The 20,934-nt window shown below is 32.4% G+C and overlaps 1 protein-coding gene across 1 annotated transcript; it reads left to right on the top strand.

Annotated features, from left to right (window-relative positions):
* Positions 1-494: 494 nt before the first annotated feature.
* Positions 495-13,433, top strand: LOC134724784 (zinc finger protein Xfin-like). Its single transcript, XM_063588031.1, has 4 exons — positions 495-567; positions 7,041-7,167; positions 7,676-7,747; positions 9,895-13,433. Exon 4 carries the CDS (start codon positions 10,026-10,028, stop codon positions 13,215-13,217), a length of 3,192 nt encoding a protein of 1,063 aa, XP_063444101.1. The 5' UTR covers positions 495-567; positions 7,041-7,167; positions 7,676-7,747; positions 9,895-10,025; the 3' UTR covers positions 13,218-13,433.
* The last annotated feature ends 7,501 nt before the right edge of the window (positions 13,434-20,934 follow it).

The following is a 20,934-nucleotide window of genomic DNA, read 5'->3' on the forward strand; positions in this document are numbered from 1 at the left end:
TAAAAGCTAGTCCTAGTAGATCCTATTATAATGTATAGCCTTGGTGGCATTTCTAATTTCTTTTTTTTTATTTCGGACATAATTTGTTTTTACTTTTTTTGCTATTCTTGTATTTGAATTTCTACTAGTATATTTTATGTAAACCTCAAATTTTCTTTTTCATTAAAAGAAAAGAATTCATGACGAATTGAAATTGCAGTACTTCACTTGAGACCAAAATAATTAGAAAAAGTAAATTAATAAAATGTGGAATTCCGAGGAAAATTCAAAACGGAAACTCTAAGTCCTTAATTATATGGCAAAATCAAAAGCTCTAACTAACACAAAAATGACATCCAACAGATGGATAACGAATATTTATAAAGGGTTCACGCCAAAAGCATCCATGTATAATATTTTAGCTTTGAACAGATATTAAATCAAAGGTAGAACATGTTTGCTCTAATAGGTGATAAAATAAAATGTTTGAATTAATCCGCGCTCAAACTAGAACCTTTTCCGGATCGGAACAAGCAGTTAGAATCGCCCAAAGGTTCCGTCAATATGAAAGACAAAAAGAAAAGAGTTGTAAGTGTAACATATGTGGCCTTCATATTTCTCTATCAGTTAAAAGTCTTAAAAAAACATCCACCATAAAATGTACACGATGAACACAAATGTATGAACCTAGAACAAATTTTCAGGTTATGAAGTTCAAGCTGAGACGTGCAGGTATGTCAGGTATGAGAAAGCCTGAACTGCATCAATTTCTGTTTTGATCAGTCTCCCTCAGAATACAAATTGGATATATTTCTTACAATTGTCGTATGTGTCACAGAGATACAGGCCCTACTTCATCTACAGGGTACGGATACAAGATCATAAAAAGTTTACTGATTGACTTTTCAATGAAAAGGTGTTTTTCTTCAGAAAACATAAAATCTCTAGGAACGGCATGGTCTAAAACGTGGAGTTGTAAAAATAAATGTATATATATTCCATAGTATTTTTATTTATCAAATTAGGGCCCCAGCTAGAGGACATATAGCATACAGACAATATATAATAAACAATAACATATGAAATACACAGACAATAAAAGATATATATGCAACAATACACCTTATCGCTATTTCCGCTTGACCCAAGAATCTGTTCCGCTTCAACTTTTGACGTCATACAACAATCTCTTTTCCATTGTGGCGTCAGATATTTTCTATTATGAGGTCAAAATTTTACGGGAACTTGTGTGATGTCCAGTAATGGCGGACAAATAGCGATAAGGTGTATTGTTACCTATATTACAACAGAAATTTACACATGTTAAAGCTCACATAATTTTCTAAACACTGAACGTAAACTATTCAATTTTTACTGTTACACCAAATTCATCATTAAAAATTTCTCAGTTGGACTTGGGACCTGATTAAAAAAAAATGTTTACTTTCTTTAAATTAAAACATATTTTTTTCTATTTTATGAAGAAAAACATAGACCTAGATATGTTTTTTGAAATACAGAATAAATGATTATTTCCTCTATTTTTTTTTTAAGAAAACATAATGCCCCCCCCCCCCCTGAAATAATTATTACAAGAAAAAAATAATATGAAGAAATGAAGGCTGTGCCTGACCTCACAGTCACTAGAAAAACAATATTACAGAGAGGGGAAACCAGGGATGCACCACCACATTCATCATGCTCATGAAAATGGATTTAAAAATAAAATTACAGCCAAGGTTTGTGTAAAATAAAAGTCCTCTATTCTAAATCCCAATTCTCAGGAGTACCCCATATCCAAATAATTATGACGTCTGGCAAGGGTATTTTAATTTTGTTCGTGGACGCTCCCAGATAAAAAATTAAAATGAATTGTTTTACATTGTCTTATCGGGGCCTTTTATAGCTGACTATGCGGTATGGGCTTTGCTCATTGTTGAAGGTCGTACAGTGACCTATAGTTGTTAATGTTTGTGTCTTTTGTGTCTTTTGTGGATAGTAACTTCTCATTGGCAATCATACCAGATCTTCTTTTTTATATTGCCAGAATCATAATTATTTGGACTAGAGTTCCCCCTAACATCAAACGCTGGATTCACATATATGTTTTCGATGAAGGATTTTTTTTTTGCAAGGACCCCAGCCTCATCTTGTTTTTAATAAATCTTGTATGTACATTGTAACCTTACTTTAAGATTTATTTGAAAATTAATGGCATTGACCATTTTTAGGCAGTGAGGCATGGCCTTTTTTTTTCTTGTAATTTCCTGAAGACAATGGAAGATCTAAAAAAAACAGGATTTGTCCCTTGTGCAATGATGACCAGTGAAAAAGATATTGAACATGTTTAAATTTATATCAAAATGTAAGACATTAGAAAATACTAGGAAACATTTTATAAATAGCTTAAAAAAGTTTGTGGAACAAATGGACAGTCATCTGATCTATCAAGTCACATAAAGTGGAGTAGACTTTTTTTTACAGATGATAATTATAGACATCACATCTCCTTCAATGCCAGTGGTACTACAATCTGGTGAGGGGATCCTGCTGTGTCGGATACAGGAATTTTCATAAGTGGGGGCCCACTGACTGACCTAAGAGGGGGCCCGCTCCAGTTACGCTTCAGTGATTCCCTATATAAGCAACCAAATTTTTTCCCAAAAAGGGGGGGCCCGGACCCCCCTTAAATCCGCGTCTGTCCTGACTTGGAAAAACCATGATAATTTTACGAATTTCGTTTTCAATGTCAAAAAAAATTGTAAAAAAATCAAAAAAATCTGACCTACCAATAAAATTGAGAATGGAAATGAGGAATGTATCAAAGAGACAACAACCCGACCATAGAAAAAAACAACAGCAGAAGGTCACCAACAGGTCTTCAATGTAACGAGAAATTCCAGCACCAGGAGGCGTCCTTCAGCTGGCCCCTAAACAAATATATACTAGCTAGTTCAGTGATAATGAACGCCATACCAATTTCCAAACTGCACACAAGAAACCAAAACCAAAATAATACAAGACTAACAAAGACCAAAGGCTCCTGACTTGGGACAGGCGCAAAAATGCGGCGGGGTTAAACATGTTTATGAGATCTCAACCCTCCCCCTATACCTAAACCCTATTTTTCAAAATGATGTTACTGGAAACACAGATTTTTTTTTTAGGCCTGACATACCTCACTAGATAGAATTGCAATGTACAGAGGGTTGTGTTTTGCCTTTACACTGGGAAAGATGTTACAGGCTTGATATACACATGGGGTGAGGCTGGGGTTAATCCAAGGCCTAGGTGCGCTAGCAGTCAATTTGACCTTTCACTCCTTTTGTTAGCTCTCGATGGCCTGGATCTTCTCCTCAGAAACTACTTGGCCAAATACCTTCAAACCTTAACTAAATTTTCCTTCTTAAAGGGTATTTAGTTTATAAATTGTATCCAAAGTTTTGATCCATCCACAAACATGGCCACCATGGCTAAAAATAGAACATAGGGGTCAGATGCAGTTTTTGGCTAATATCTCAAAACCTAAAGCTTTTAGAGCAAATCTGACATGGGGTATGTTCAATTGGTCAAGATCAATCAGTCCTGAAATTTTCAGATGAATCGAACAACTCATTGTTGGGTTGCTGCCATTAAATTGGTAGTTTTAAGGAAATTTTGCAGTTTTTTTAATTTTTATCTTGAATATTATTATAGATAGGGCCACACCAATTTGATTCCTTGTTCGACGGACCCGCCCGCACCTATTTTTTTCAAAACAGATTTTTTTTATTTTTATTATATTCCCGCTTCCCGCATCTGGAAATTAAATCATGTCCATTTCCCGCACCGTTTTTTTGTAAATATTATATAAAGATTTCAATATTTGTTTTTTAAAATCACAGTCTGGCCTTTATAAAACGATTTTAAACCTATCAGCACCCCACAACACTGTAACTATCTGCGAGAATATTTGTTTCAGCATGAAACCAATTTATTCCAAACGGGAGTGCTCCGATATAAATAGAAATACCAGTACAGAACAAAACGTTGGTTTCTTTCCCCCTAACTTATATTCCCTATAAAAAAATGTTCGTTGTTAAAATAAAGTACACAGAACTTCTGAAGGATTTGCCTTCAACTGCAATTATAATGTATGGTGACAGTCATACCCGCTGCAGGTTTGTGCACCTGTCCTGGTTGATTCAGAGACCTGTCGTTCAGCAGTTATCGTTTGTTGATGTGGTTCATTTGTATTTTCCCGTTTGGAAATATAATTTAGATCGTTGGTTTTCCTGTTCGAATTGTGTACAATACTAAGTTGTGGTCTATTATAGCTTGTTGGTTGGTCTTGATCTAAGCACTGTGTAAAAGGCCGTGCTTTGACCTATGTTTGTAATTATCAGGTTGGGACCAACCCTCCCTCAGACGAGGAGGGCCTTGAAGGGGTCATTTTACCATGTTTACTGTTCAGTCTTGTAGAAAAGAAAATAGAAATACTAAGGATTTGTACAGTGCTACTATACAAAACCTTTGACATATTAGAATTTTTTAATCAAAAAGAGGAGAAGTACATTATATTTTAAACAATTTTTCTGAAAGAGGGATGGGTCCACTTATTTTGAATAATATTAAACTGTTAAAGTAAATGTGTTAACATGGTTTAATTCCAGGAATATTACAAAATTCTTGGACATGATTTGACCATTTAATACCAAATATTATAGTTCTTTGGGAAAATATCAGCCCTTTTGTACTTAAAGTGTTTTTACAAAAAAATTATATTATAACTTTAATATTTTGACACCTCATAAAAGGGATATTCATAACATTAAGGGGTTGTTCTGAACCTGATTATGACTTGGATGGAGAATTGTCTCATTGTCAGTCACACATACATAGACCAGATTTAATTATTCAATTATTTCTTGTTGAACAGGGAAAAATACTTCATAAATTAAAGAAATATGTCAAGGTACAAGTGATATATCAAGTTTTAATATAGTCAAAACCTACTATTTTATGTTTACAAAAAAAAATTATAATCGCTCGCCTTTACTTTTTAAGCTTCGCCTGAAAAATTTGCAAATTATATATTTTTTTATTAAAATTTTCAAATCGCTCGCTCGCCCCAATTTTTGGAGTCCAAAAATCCGTAGAACAAGAAATTAAATTGGTGTGGCCTAGATATCAACTGTAAGCATCATTAATGTTCAGCAAAGTAAGATCTACAAAAAAGCTAATATTGCAAAAATTGTCAATTGACCCCTTAAGGAGTTATTGATCTTTAAAGACGATTTTACACAATTTGTTCATCAAGTTTGCTAACCATGCAAACATTTAAAAATCTTCTCCTCTGAAATACAGGTGAAGGATTAAGGCTCTTGAGAGCCTCTTGTCTTAAAATTAGTAGCAAGTTAAAACTTACTATTCAGATTAAATGGATTTTACGTATAGAAATCCTGTGGCATTAAATTATTTAAATATCATATCTTAAAGGTTAACTAACTAATTTTAAGGATAAGTTTTAAGATTAAGATAATGACTATCTAATGTTGGATAATAAGCAGAGGTCATTTTATAACTTGGCAGCTTACAGAGACAGTTGTTGGACAGTAATTGGACATTTTAGTTCACATGAGGAGTAGATTTTTTAATTGTGAAGTCTTATGATTGTACAAGAAAGACTTTTAAATCTAGTAGTGTCCCTTTTATAGTTATGAGTACTGTAATTTATGTGTTTTTATAGGTGTTGGGTAAGATGTGCATTTTATTTCTTAATTGATGCTGTACAAACAAATTATACTGTGTATTCAATTCAATTCTTTTATTACTTTGAGCAAATGATGCTCATCAGTACAAATATAATATATATGCAAATACAATATATATCATAAATAAATTCACAAAACATACATAACTGATAAATGAATACATCCGAGAAGAGTAATAATCTATATTAAGTATTGGTAACTTATAACATGTCTGTTCTACGTTTACATGCATGGAAAAGATATTTACAAAGGTTACATATGTCTTTTACATTTTCTGTGCCCAACAACTGTATAAGTTTAAATGACGATGGACGCTTATAATAATATGGCTTAATATACTGCCTCCTAATTTCATTATAACAATCACACTGTAAAATAAAATGAAACTCGTCTTCTATCGTATTTAAAGAACAGAGAGTGCATTTTCTTTCTGATCTATTAACCCCGTGATATCGTCCTGTTTCAACAAATAAGTTATGTGAAGACAATCTTATTCTAGTGTAGTACGGACCGAAGATATAAACATAGGCCCACACATTTTATTTTTACATATATATTATATGTCTGTTTACCTTCTTTCACTTAATATTTAAAGCAAATTTAAACCGATGCAATTTCTTTGACAAAATTTTGTTAAATTTGAATTTCAGAACTGAGTTATTTTTAGCCAAGCCAGAAGGCTGTATTGTTAGATCCTGGCACTTTCCATATGATGCTAAAGATTCAATTCTTTATCATCATGATCATGTGTATTGTTTTAAACAATACAGTTTATCAGCATAATATGCATAAATATACAATTTACCAGTTGTATAGCACTAACAACAAAATGAACAAACAGATAAATAATAAATGTCAGAAAAGATGAAAAGTCAGTCAAAATATATACATCTGTTCTTTACCTGAAGCTTAATTAGAGCTGTCTGAAGCTAATTGCAATGTTGCCTGTATGACATGTATGATATGATTAAAAAATATGTCACTAATTAAAATGAGCAATAATGACACATATGAGCATTTGTAATTACTGTATACTATTTATATATCTTCATAATTTCAATAATTTACATGTTTTAATTGTCCTGTTTGTCTATATTTAGAAAAAGGTTTTAAGCAAAATGGTATTTGATGTTTTAAATTAAATAATCTCTTTTTAATTATATGCAAAACAATTTAATATGTTTTGAAAGGAAATTTCTGGTACATGAATATTTATACCTGCGAGTCATTTCCAGTTTTTTAATAATCAATGACCTGAGGAATATTATTGAGGTAACATATATTTAAGTATAAATATTGATATTATAGGTCATAAAAGGTTAGAAGAACTTTAGGTCAACATATGAAGTTATAATTACATTTGATGAATAGATGACAGAGGAAACTTTCACTTGTTAGCTGTAGATGATACTTGTCTGTATTTAAAGAATACCAGGTGAGAGTTGTAATCAAACAGTAACTTTTTTAGATTTTCAATATCAGTGGTTATCTTTTCATATTGATTGCATTTTTTATATAAAAAAAAAGATGATGTGGTATGTTCGGGATTATTGATCGTCAATTAGATAACTCTCCACAAGAGTCCAAATGACAGTGAAATTAACAACTATAATTCAACATATGGCCTTAAAAATGAGATACGTCTATAACACATAAGTCTGAGAGCTATAAAAGACCTGGAAATGACACATGTAAAACAATTCAAATGAGAGAGACAAGCGACCTTATTTTCATGTTTATATATATATACAAAATAATGAATGAGAAAACAAATATTAAACACAGCAACAAACGTCAACCACTGAATTACAGGCTCCTGACTTGGGACAGGCACATATGATACAGAATGTGGTGGGGTTAAACTCCTAACAAATGCATTTATTGTAAAATTTTCAGTAACTGTATTTCATTTTAACTTTATTCATATAAAACTTATTTTGTAGGTATCAAGGAAAATATTTCTATATTAAAAAAAAAACCCAGAAAGAACCACAGCTGCATAGTGTACATAAAAGGTAACATAAAATTAGGGGGACATTCATACTCATAGTAAAAAAAAATCAATCAAAAATTAAATGACAAGGCCATGGCTGAAAAGATAAAAAAAAAAAAACCAGACAGACAAACAACAGTACACAAAACACAACATACATTTTAGAAACTTAAAGAATGAAAGAAAAACTGTGGCTCATCTCATGTGCTTTGGAAGGATAAGCAGATCCTGCTCCACATGTGGCACCCATTGTGTTGCTCATGTTAGTACAAACACAATAATAAGTCTAATTCGGTAGGTCACATTAGGGGAAAAAGGGACTGGATTGTAGTTAGAACATTTGAAACATATCAGCTGTCATCTGTGGTATGGAAATTTCATAATGGCAAACTAGCTCACAATGGCAGCATTTACATTTATGAAGAGGAAATTTCAACTTCACCATTTCAAACTCTTGGTTTAATAGCTTGATTGTTAGCTGAGAACCTCATTCAAGGAAATCCTGATAGAAAACTGTTTGTAATTTTTATTTTTAACCGGATTTTTGTGACAAAAATGTCGGTTATTGATTTGGGGATGTATGGCGGCCGGGCAGCCGGGCTGTCGGGCGGCCAGCAATCAAATGTTGTCCGTGCATTAACTCATGAACCTTTCAACCAAAGCTTTTAGAATTTTAATGTGTTGTTACTGACACCTAAATGAAGGTCAAGTTCAATAATGGCGATTTTTACTTTTACTGTTCAGGAGATATGGTTCTTGAAAGATTGAAAAATGGAGTTTCCAGTCGTGTCCGTGCATTTACGCATGAACTGTTTTACCAAAGCTTCCCAAATTTTAATATATTGTTACTGATGACAAAATGGAGGTCAAGTTCAATAATGACGGTTTTGACTTTTACCGTTCAGGAGTTATGGTTCTTGAAAGATTGAAAATGGTGTTTCCAGTCATGTCCGTGCATTTTCTCATGAACCATTCAACCAAAGCTTTTGAAATTTTTATATGTTTTTATTGATGACAAAATAGAGGTCAAGTTCAATAATGACGATTTTGACTTTTACCGTTCAGGCCTCTCGGTCATAAAACTTTGCTCAGTGCTCGGAGCACAAAAATCATGCTCGAAACATGAAATCCAGCAATTTGATTGGTTGATTTTCGACTCTTGAGTACAAAAATCAGGCTTGAAAGTTTTATGACCGTGAGGCCAGGAGTTATGGTTCTTGAATGATCGTAAAATGGTGTTTCCATTCACTTTGTTGCATTTACTCATGAACCATTCAATCTAAGCTTTTCAAATTTTAATATGTTGATACTGACTACAAAATGGAGGTCAAATTTGATATTGACGATTTTCACTTTCACCATTCATCAGTAATGGTTCTTGTGATATTGCCAGGACACAAATAAATGTTTATAAATCCGGTTTGCTGTCGTTGTGACAGCCTCTTGTTAATTCATTGTTTTAAAAATGTTCATATTTTTCTCAGATCAAACCATGAATCTATCCAGTTGCAAATAGTCTTGGTCATGAATTTGTTTTGTTGAAATTTTGTTTAATTCATATAAACCAATAACTTTTAATTAATGCATAATAGGACACCTATGATGAAATATTATATAGATTAATATATTCACAGAAATGTTTGAAGTGTGATGTTATTATGGTATTAAATAAACTTTCATTTTGGTTTGATTGTTGTGTGAATAATATTTTGAAAAAAAAAATAAAAATATATAAACTAGAAAAACAAAGGATACACAGTATCCATCCATGACACAAAATCAATAGATTCACAGCAACAACAAAAAACAATAAAAAAGCAAAGTAACATTGAATTTATTGCTGTTCTTTATTTCATTTGCATTTTTAGAGAATAACGAAATATTTAGTGAAAATTACTAGGTACGGCAATAGAAATTGAATTGAGTACACAACAGTCAAGTATCTTAGCCAGTCTATCCATACTATCAGTCAATATTCTGGACTTGACTGTATCCTGATAATGTTCTCCTTCCTGTAAGGAAAAATAACATTCAGTCATTAGTAATGCTTTTAAATTTGTCTTCTGGATGTCAGACAACAGCACAGTTTAAAAAAAATGTTTGTACTAAATATGAATTGAATTTTCTTTATTAAAAATATATTGAGTTATAATTTTCTTTTTCTTTCAGGTTTTATGATGAAGAAGATAGAAGAAAATTCCTCCAGTTAAAGACATTTTTTATATGGCATAAGGAACAACAATTAGTATCATTGATAGAGATCAAAATTCAGGACAAGTTTAGCCAAATACCCTGGTCACATGATCACTATGAATAACCTAGGAATCAAAAAGTTTTCTTGTGACAAATGTGGTAAATTATTTCACCAGGAATGCACACTTACAATACATCGAAGATCACACAATGCAGGAAAAAAGTTTGTGTGCCATGTGTGTGGGAAATCCTTCACTTTAAAGTCAGTAATGTTAAAACATGCCATGTCTCATATGATGGAAAATATCGGTATAATGTATAAAGGAAAGAATTCTTATAAGAATCGTCAAAATGCCATGTCTGACTCAGGAAAAAAGAAATTTTATCAGTGTACCAACTGTCCAAAAAAATTTAGAAACCAGGAAAGTCTTGAGAGTCATGAAGATAAGAAACAGTGGAATTTATCTACACCTGATAACAAACTTAACAATTCTACAGATTTTCAAAATAATAAGGATGACAGTTCAGATGATAGTTCACAAGATCTATATATAGAAAAAGAATCTTACACATATATAATAAGTGACAATTCACTTGATAGCCATTCAGATGAAATAGAACCAACAACTTTTATTATTAGTGACAATTCACTTGATAGCCATTCAGAAGAAAAGAAACCAACATCTTTTCTTATTCAGACATCTGATGAAAGCTCTAGCTCAAATTCAGATGAACCCATCTTAACGAACTTGGATTTTAACTGTGTTTTATGTGGAAAATCATTCAAAACTGTTCCTTCTTTTATTCACCATGTTAACACCCATCAGCCTTCATACAATGATAAAGACAGTACAATAGAACAGAAAGCAAAAGACAGTTCTCAAGAAGATCCTTCTTCACCAGATAATAAGATTAAGACATCTGTAGACTCATCACAAATACAGGGAACCAGGAACGAAATTTCCAACAGGGATGCAGTAGAAACCAGCAAGAAAATTGCTAAACAGAATACAGATGACGCCCTGTTAGAAACTGATAGCAAATTCAAAAAATCAAAAGATGTTGGTAGTAAAAAAAATAAAACCAGCAATAGAATCAAGCTTCCTTCCCTTTTAAACAATATTGATACAGTGGAAAAACAATTTCACTCTGCGGGGTCAGATAAATTAGTTGAGGGAATGAAACAGAGGGTGAAAAATCAATTAGAAGCTGCGAAGTCAGATGAATTAGCTGAAGAAGATGACGGAATGAATAAGACACTGGCAAATCATTTCATAACTGTCAAGTCAAATGAATATGAGGTGAAAGATGAAGGGATGAAAAAGACACTTGTAAATCATTTCAAATTTGTTGAGGTGGAAGAATTAGCTGAGGGAAGGAATCGAACAGCAGAAAATCAATTTGAAGCTGCCACGTCAGATGAATTACCTGTTAAGGATGATGGGACAAAAGTCCGGGAAAAGGTTAAAACCATATTTATTTGCAGATGTTGTAATAAGAAGTTTGCTAGCAGACATTTTGTCAAGGAACATTTGAACATGTATTTTGAAATGACAGCTAACAGTGTTGATATAGAACATAAACAATTCATCGATCAATTAAATAAAGATACTGAGTTTGACAGGGTCGTTGATAAATTTATTTACTCTATTTCTACAGGGAAGTTAAAAAGTATTACTCAGGACTTGAAGAAATCTGAAGAAAAGCAAATTATTTATCAATGTGCAAAATGTCACAAAAGTTTTCAAAAACAACATCAAATCATTGATCATATAAAGGATTGTGAACCAAAACCCCAAAATACTGACAATTTCAAATGTCAAGACTGTATTAGAAGTTTTATGACGGCCATGATGCTGAAGAAACATATACTGTTGTGTCACAATCGTTCTCGAGAATCAAGGAAACAGGAAACAGAAAAGAAATCTGTGAAAGACCCAATTTACACAGAAAAAACAAAAGAACCAGAAGAAACAAGTATTACTCAAGACTGGAAGAAATCTGATGAAAACTTAATTATTTATCATTGTACAAAATGTCAGAAAAAATTTCGAGAAAAACAACATATCATTACTCATTTAAAGGATTGTAAGGGAAATTTCAAATGTCAAGACTGTATTGGAAGTTTTATGACGGCCATGATGCTGAAGAAACATATCCTGTTGTGTCACAATCGTTCACAAGAATCAATGAAACGGGAAACAGAAAAGAAATCTGTGGAAAACCCCATTACAGAAAAACTAAAAGAACCAGCAGAAGATGAGGTCAGAATCGGGAATGACACACAAAAAGAAGAAAAGAAACTGATTGAGAACATAATACCAAAGGTTAAGAAATTAACAGAGGTCACAACTGGAAAGGAAACTCCGAAATATGAAAAAAATTCAAAGGGAAACATAATCAGAAAGAAAACGGTGAATCGAAAAAAGAAATCTGAGAAGAAGAACACCAACAATCCAGGAAATAAAATTGAAATGACTTGCGAAAGATGTAAAAAAATTTGTGATTCTATGACAGAATATATGGATCACATAGAAACAAGTCATAATTCTAAGCCTAACAAAGTTAGTTCTGATGCTGAATTTATTTGTGCACATTGCAAAATGAGTTTTGATTCTCAGGCAAAGCTGTTTTCACATCTTAAAGGTCACAAAGAGTCGAATAGACAGCAGAGTACCTTTGAAAAATACAAAGATAAAATGACACACAATAGCGACACTGGACAATGGATATGTGGAATTTGTCAAAAGTCTTTATCAAACAAAACAAATTTATTAAGACACATTTCATTACATGATAAAGATCTTAACGAATCACATATATGTCCTTTCTGTAATCGTACATTTAACCACCATCGATATCTAATGCATCACATTAACTATATGCATAATGGAGTTAAAAAAGAAGAATGTCTCATTTGCCATGCCAAATTTACAAAAAAGGCAAGTCTTCAACGTCATATGGAACTCCATACGGGAGAATCACTTCAGAAAAAGATTTTGAAATGCGAAGAATGTGGAAAAAGATTTAGATGTAGTAAAGATTTGATGAACCACAGAAGAATACACACGGGTGAAAGGCCTTTCCCGTGTGATCTATGTCCTTATAGAGCAATCAACTTATGGAATTTGAAGCGACACTTACTGACACACGAAAATAGAAGGAAGAGAAAAAGAAGTAAAATAGATGCTATTGATGAAGACTCCCAAGAGGAAAACAATATAGAAAGAAAGATTAAAATGAGAATTACACATGGCAGAAGTTATCTTATGGAAGCAGAAAACACCATAAGTGAATAAGTTGAAGAAATGGTTTGAAAGATCAAAATTAAACTGATTTATTTAATCATATTTATAGGGAGAGTTAAAATTTTTGTGTTTTACAAAGAGAAGATAACTTGTGTTATCATGGTTATAGCAATAAATTAAAGGGAGAAATCAGTGCAGTTGATAAATTATAAAAAAATAAACAATTACCAGTTGAATGGTCTAGTCCTCTTTTATTTGCTACTTATGAATTTACTGACACACGAAAATAGAAGGAAGAGAAAAAGAAGTAAAATAGATGCTATTGATGAAGACTCCCAAGAGGAAAACAATATAGAAAGAAAGATTAAAATGAGAATTACACATGGCAGAAGTTATCTTATGGAAGCAGAAAACACCATAAGTGAATAAGTTGAAGAAATGGTTTGAAAGATCAAAATTAAACTGATTTATTTAATCATATTTATAGGGAGAGTTAAAATTTTTGTGTTTTACAAAGAGAAGATAACTTGTGTTATCATGGTTATAGCAATAAATTAAAGGGAGAAATCAGTGCAGTTGATAAATTATAAAAAAATAAACAATTACCAGTTGAATGGTCTAGTCCTCTTTTATTTGCTACTTATGAATTTAAATGTAGATTGTTTTTTGGTTAAATTGAAAACTTGATGGTTATGTAAACATGATAAAATGTAACTGGATTAAATGATCAAGGGGAGACAATTCACTACATTCCAAAAAGACAATTTATTGTTTTCTGAAGAGTGTTTAGATATGTATTTACTGATGATGATTTATTAATGTTAGAATGTGATTTACTATCCCTTAGACTACTTATTTTGACAATTTGTTAAAATTCTGGAAAGGAATTGAAATGTAAAATATTTATAAGTGATTAAGTCAAGCAGTCCTTCTCAATATCTCTTTTTTTTTTAAAGTGATTTGAAAAAAGTATTTTAAATATGACCAATACAAAGATGTATGTTTGTTATTTATTAATCTACATTTAATTGCTTAAATATATATATATATATATAGATCTAATTTAGGAAATCTTTTATGTTTCCAGATACGACCTTGAAAAATGTAAAAGTCACATCACTACCTCAATATTTATCTTGTGACATTTATATACCTTAAAAGAACATGTTACCAGTGAAGTTATATACATTCCATTTTCTAGTCATTCCAAATAAATTATTATTACAGGTCTGAAATATTATTAAGCTGCAGTATACATTTCATTTTTTAGTCATTCCAAATAAATTATTATTAGTTGAAATATTATTAAGCGGCAGTATACATTCCATTTTCTAGTCATTCCAAATAAATTATTATTACCTGAAATGTTATTAAGCTGCAGCCATATCACTGAACTATATTATGTAATTTGTATATATTTAAAAGGTTCATTTCTATTTTATTTTTACATTTTGTTTCTTGTCTTTTATGTTTTTGTGACAGTTTACATAAGTGTACATTCCTTTATATGATTTTATATCTAAATTGTTCAAATTTTAGTTTTTTCAGCCTTGCACTGTAATTTACATGTGTAAAAAAACTAATTTCGATAAGGGACCATAACCACCATACATAACCTTAATTCTAGAACTTGAGAAAGCTTGAAGTATATTTGAAGAATGCACCGCATTCTATTATTGTAAAAATCATGTACTGTGGATTTATATAATAATTCACTTATTTTCGTGGGTACCAATTTTCGTGGATTAAGAAAAACTTGCATATTGGTGGATATTTAATTTCGTGGTTTTGCTGAAGTCTGCATAAAAACCTATAGAAAAATTATCATTCGTTGAATATTTAATTTTGTGGTTTGAAGTGCTTGAACATGATCATTCCTAAGAAACAAACATATAACTGAATGTGTATTATCCACTAGTCAGATCTACCTCCTTATCAAGATATTCTATTTGTTTATTTTATTTTGTTATGTTGTTTTGTTTTTGCAATAGTTACTCTTTAAAGTTTAAGCAAGTTGAGAGCAAAATTCTGTTTATGTATTGATACAATGTACTTATTAGTTCCCAAAAGGTGTTTTGGAAATAAAATTATTTCATCATTGTTCATTTTATAGTTGCAAGAGTAAGTCACATTTAGCCATGCAGGTGGTATGCATGTTTGGTCAAGTAAACACCAACTTCTTTTATAACATTCATACAGTTTCATGTCATTAAGAACTGTATATGAACTTGTTTTCAGATTTAATTATGAATGTTTGCCTCTGGACTTCTAGGCATCTTTGCCTCTAAACCATTAGGCATATTTGTCTCAGCACGATTAGACATAAACCCTACTAACATACTGTAAACCAGTAGAACTCAAGTGTTCTGTGAGTATATAAAAAAGAAGATGTGGTATGATTGCCAATGAGACAACTATCCACAAAAGACCAAAATGACACAAACATTAACAATTATAGGTCACCGTACGGCCTTCAACAATGAGCAAAGCCCATACCACATATAGTCAGCTATAAAAGGCCCCGATAAGACAAGGTAAAACAATTCAAGCGAGAAAACTAACGGCCTTATTTATGTAAAAAAATGAATGAAAAACAAATATGTAACACATAAACAAACGACAACCACTGAAATACAGGCTCCTGACTTGGGACAGGCACATACATAAATAATGTGGTGGGGTTAAACATGTTAGCGGGATCCAAACCCTCCCCTAACCTGGGACAGTGGTATAACAGTACAACATAAGAATGAACTATAAAAATCAGTTGAAAAAGGCTTAACTCATCAGATAGACAAAAATTAAAAGTGGACGTGGCTGGGTACTTATACATCCCAACACAAAAAGACACAATGAACAGGTCTGAGAGTACTCGCAGTTATCTGACAGCTAGTTCAAAGCCATTAACAGCTAATAAAAAAATCATGCCTCTAAGACTAAGCAATCAATCCGTACACATCCAACATACAATTGATTTAGTGTAAAGACGTCATAAACAGCCAGAGAAAAACATGACCTTGTGCAATGCCAATTTACAGGTATCGACAGATTGTAGATCCATGAAAATGTGTATGTATATAACATACTAGTAATATTTAGTTAGCTTTTAATCTACTTATAACAAAGTCATTATTTATACCAATAAAAACAATATTCAATGATCTCATCACAGTGTTGAATAGGTAACCTTTAAGAATAAGTTTATTTAAAGGAGCAACAAGTTTACATGGATCATTTCTAAATTTCCGTGGGACGGTTAACAACATTTCCGTAAAAAAGGGGATGTGCTATCCCGTTTGAAATAAGTTTTCTACAGGTACAACCAAACTTCAAAACCAAATCTTTATATCTATGGAAAAGTTAAGTAAAGGTTTTAAGTAATTTATGGTATCGATATCCCTGGTTTAATGACGAGTGACATTTATAAGATGGGTATCATTTGGATTTCTAGGTTGAATTACTTCATTGTAAGTAGGATCATGAGCCAAACACAAACCCTTGTTTACCATGACAACTAATGAAATTATATATAGTCCCCATTTGCAGGTATTGCAAAATTGTTTTTCTACAGAGAGATAGAAAGTTCTGTCATAAGGGTAATTGAAAAGATCTCTCATGTCAAAAAGTCTAGTTTAAACTGACCCCGACTCGATTTTTAGAAGTCCATATACATCTGCGAGGTATCCTCTATTATTAAGATTAAGTTAATTGCTGTTATTCATGGTTTTTTTTGTTATGTTACTGTCTATAACATGTATTCCTCCATTCGAATACTTGAACATAGAATTCATTTTGTTTTGACTATCTATTTAAAAATGAAATCTTAGTTCCAAGATAATCATACTGTTTCATGGGTAACAAGATATGATATATGAAATGTTGTTGAAGTACAGTACCAGAATCTTGATAGTGTTGAGTGAAGTATTGATTCAGTTGTTTCACAAAATCTTTTTGTTTGCGAAATTTCTGGAAATTGCTTCAATTGCTGCAGAACCGCATGAACAAACAATGAAATGTCTTGCCTGTTTTACTGACCATAATTGATTTTATGTTGAAGGATATAAAGATGAAGGTTTTACTAAATTATCGAAATTTACCATTATCAATATTCAATGAGGTCAAGGTCAGATAAATCCTGCCAGACAAACATGTACACCTTAAAACCTGAATGCTGATCAATGAACAATGAAAATGATGTCATGTTATATAATACATTACAGTCACACATTACAATCATTCCATACACCAAATGTGGTCGACCTTTTGCTTAAAGTATCTTGTGACGAAGGCCAAATTATGGAAATTTGACTCTTTGATCATTGAACCATGAAAAAGAGATCATATATACACATTATACTTGACCAAAAGACCTGCACACTTAAAATTCATTCCAAAAACCAAATATTGTTGACCTATTACAGATAGAATTAGAAATGTATCACATTAATAGCTATGTACATTTATCAGGCAGTCAGTTTTCTTATTTGAATTGTTTTACTTTGTTGTAAAGGGGCCTTTAATAGCTTGCTATGTTAAGGGTTTTGTTCATTGTTGAAGCATGAATGGTGACCCACAATGTAGTTTCTAACTTCCTAATTCATTTAAGGCTGATGCAGTTGTCTCATTGATGATCAAACAATAAAATTGAGAAAGGAAATGGGGAATGTGTCAAAGCGACAACAACCCGACCATAGAGCAGAAAACAGCCTAAGGCTACCAATGTGTCTTCAATGTAGCAAGAATTCCCTCTCCCGTAGGTGTCCTTCAGTTGGCCCCTAGAAAAATATGTATACTAGTACAGTGATAATGGAAGTCATGTACTCCAAATTATACACAAGAAACTACAAATTTAAAATCATACAAGACTAACAAAGGCCAGAGGCTCTTGACTTGGGACAGGCGCAAAATTGAGTTGGGGTTAAACTTAAGTCTTAATTTTTTACACAAATGAAAAATTTACATTCACCAATGAACAATGAAAACAAGGTTAAAATCAGAAGAAACCTGCCAACTGACATGTTCATATTACAATCATTCCATACACCATAAAAAGCTGACCTATTGTATTTGAAGGTATGGTCGGGCACCTACAAAGATGTTGAAACACACCATAAATTGTTAGTTTCATAAGTCAAGAAACCTGTTATTCTAGGATAGTGATTTGTTGAAAATCAATTTGTTTTAACCATAAATGATGAAAATCAGGCAGTGAATTTTCTTGTTTCTCATTTGTCATTTTTGGGCCATTTATAGCTTGATATGCAGTATGGGTTTTCTCTATTGTTAAAGGCCATATGATGACCTATAGTTGCTAAGATCTTCAGATATTTGAGGTCTGATTGGAAGTTGTCTCATTTATTTGGCAATGCTAACATACTACATTCTTCCTATTTTCATGCAAAAAATGACAACATTCACAACTGAATCATGAAAATGAGGTAAAAATGAAAGACACCTGCTGACTGACATGTACATATTACAATCATTGATGTTCACTCTGGGTCAGAACTTCAATTGGCCATATCTTAATAATCACATTATAACAAACATGTGCCCACTATAAGTTTTCAACCTATGTAACCATGACATCCTGGTTATCTACATTAAACCAAATATTTAATCTGATACAGGATGGAAAAAATTACAAACAGATGAATGGACACACAAACTGGAAAACAATAACCTTCGTAATTCATAGACATGGAACAAAATGACATTCCAACCTATATAATCACCTCTACAGATACCAGTGGCGGATCCAGAGGGGGGGTTCCGGGGGTTCGCACCCCCCCTTTATTTTGGCCGATCAATGCATTTGTATCGGGGCATATGTTTTGCACCCCCCCCCCCTTTGCCCTGGGATAGCACCCCCCCCCCCCCCTTGAAAAATTCCTGCATCCGCCCCTGAATACTTGATTCCATAACTGGAGTTTTGAGATAAAGGCAGTTGCACACAATAACATGGAATAATCAAATACAAAATATATTTTATATAATAGCAACATAAACATGAAACAATTGTAACAACATATCTGCACATAATGGTAACAATTATGAACATTTGTATAAATTATAAAACAATTTCTTTAAAACACAAGTTTGAAAAATGTGATTCTTGTACCAGTACCAATATTAAAACCAACATCAGTTTTACATTATCATTTTACAAATGCTCTCAGTCTTCAAACTTTTACCACACTTTATATTCTTGTTACGTTTGACTAGGTCTGGCTTCCAAAACTTCACAAAAAAATGCATCTCTAAACCTTAAATTTCCAAAGAAAATCAATGTGAATTAAATAAAAGGGGAATGTTTCCATGGGACACAGATGATGCCTCCGCATGCTTATAAAGTTATAAAGGGACATAACTCAAGAACAATAAAAGTGATGCTACCCAAATTTATACTTGATCTGAGAGTTTTGGTATTGAGCATTGTGTATAAGTTTCATAATATTTGGTTTATAAGGAGAACAGAAAGGAAAAATTCAGCAATTTTTCCATTTGTAAAGGGCATAACACTTAAAGGGTGAAAGTAGTGCCTTCCAAAAATTTTATGTGTTTTTTGGTAAGGGAGCTTCCATTTGATTTTTATGGATGGGGGGGGGGCTAGGATGAAAATTTTTGTCCTGCCTTTTTATTTTTCACTCTTTCCGGTCCTGATTTCATAAATTGTCATCCTGACTTTTTTTTTGCAAGTGTCTCATCCTGCCTTTTTTTTTACTCAAAACTCCTGTCCTGCCTATTTTTTTCACATTTCATCCTAGCCCCCTCCCCCCCCTAAAAATCAAATGGTAGCTCCCTAATAAGTATTGTGAATGATTTTCAAATCAATTGGTTAATGCAAACTTAAGGTAGAGAAAGATAACTAATTTCCAGACATACAGAAGAAAGATAACTAATTTCCAGACATACAGACGGACAAAGGTAAAACTTCATGCCCCTCTGCTTTGGCATAAAAAAAAATTGGCATAAAAAAAATGTACAATACCGTATTTAGCTGAGCTACTGTAACATGTTGTTCCAAAAGAGAGTTTAAACTGACATGTCTTGCCTGCTTAACTGATCATTATTTCAGCTTAATAATAAGAATCTTTGAGATCAAGGTTCTACTACACACAATCACAAAACAATATAAAGTTCCATGAATTAAAATGTGGCAAAGGTCAGAAGAACTCTGTTACACAGATATGTATTCCTATTAATTACCCTATACAATGGATAAATAATTTAATGATATAGTCATGATAGTTGGGGCCAGCTGAAGGACGCCTCCGGGTGTGGGAATTTCTTGCTACATTGAAGACCTGTTGGTGACCTTCTGTTGTTTTTTATTTGGTCGGGTTGTTGTCTATTTGACACATTCCCCATTTCCATTCTCAATTTTAATATCTAATAGTGAAAACTTAATGTTGACCAAAGAGTCAGGGAAAGGTTCATACAAATAGCTAACCAGAGGCGTATTTAGGGGGGGGCAGGGCGCTGGGTCCTTCCTTTTTCGGAAAAGATTTGGTTGCTTATATAGGGAATCACTGAAGTTGGCCCCCTCTTAGGCAGTCAGTGGGCCCCCACTTACCAAAATTTCTGGATCCGCCCCTGCTAACGCTGCATGTCCATGCCAAATTAGTACTCAGTTGTGTTGTTTTAGCTTTAGTGAATATATTAATGCAGGCAGATCAGTAAATTCTCTTATTAATCCAATTAATTCATATTTTTAAAATGCTCTTAACTGACATGTACATTTTGTATATTTTAATTTCTGGAATAT

Source organism: Mytilus trossulus, chromosome 7 (assembly GCF_036588685.1).
Source record: "Mytilus trossulus isolate FHL-02 chromosome 7, PNRI_Mtr1.1.1.hap1, whole genome shotgun sequence".
NCBI classification, from domain to species: domain Eukaryota; kingdom Metazoa; phylum Mollusca; class Bivalvia; order Mytilida; family Mytilidae; genus Mytilus; species Mytilus trossulus.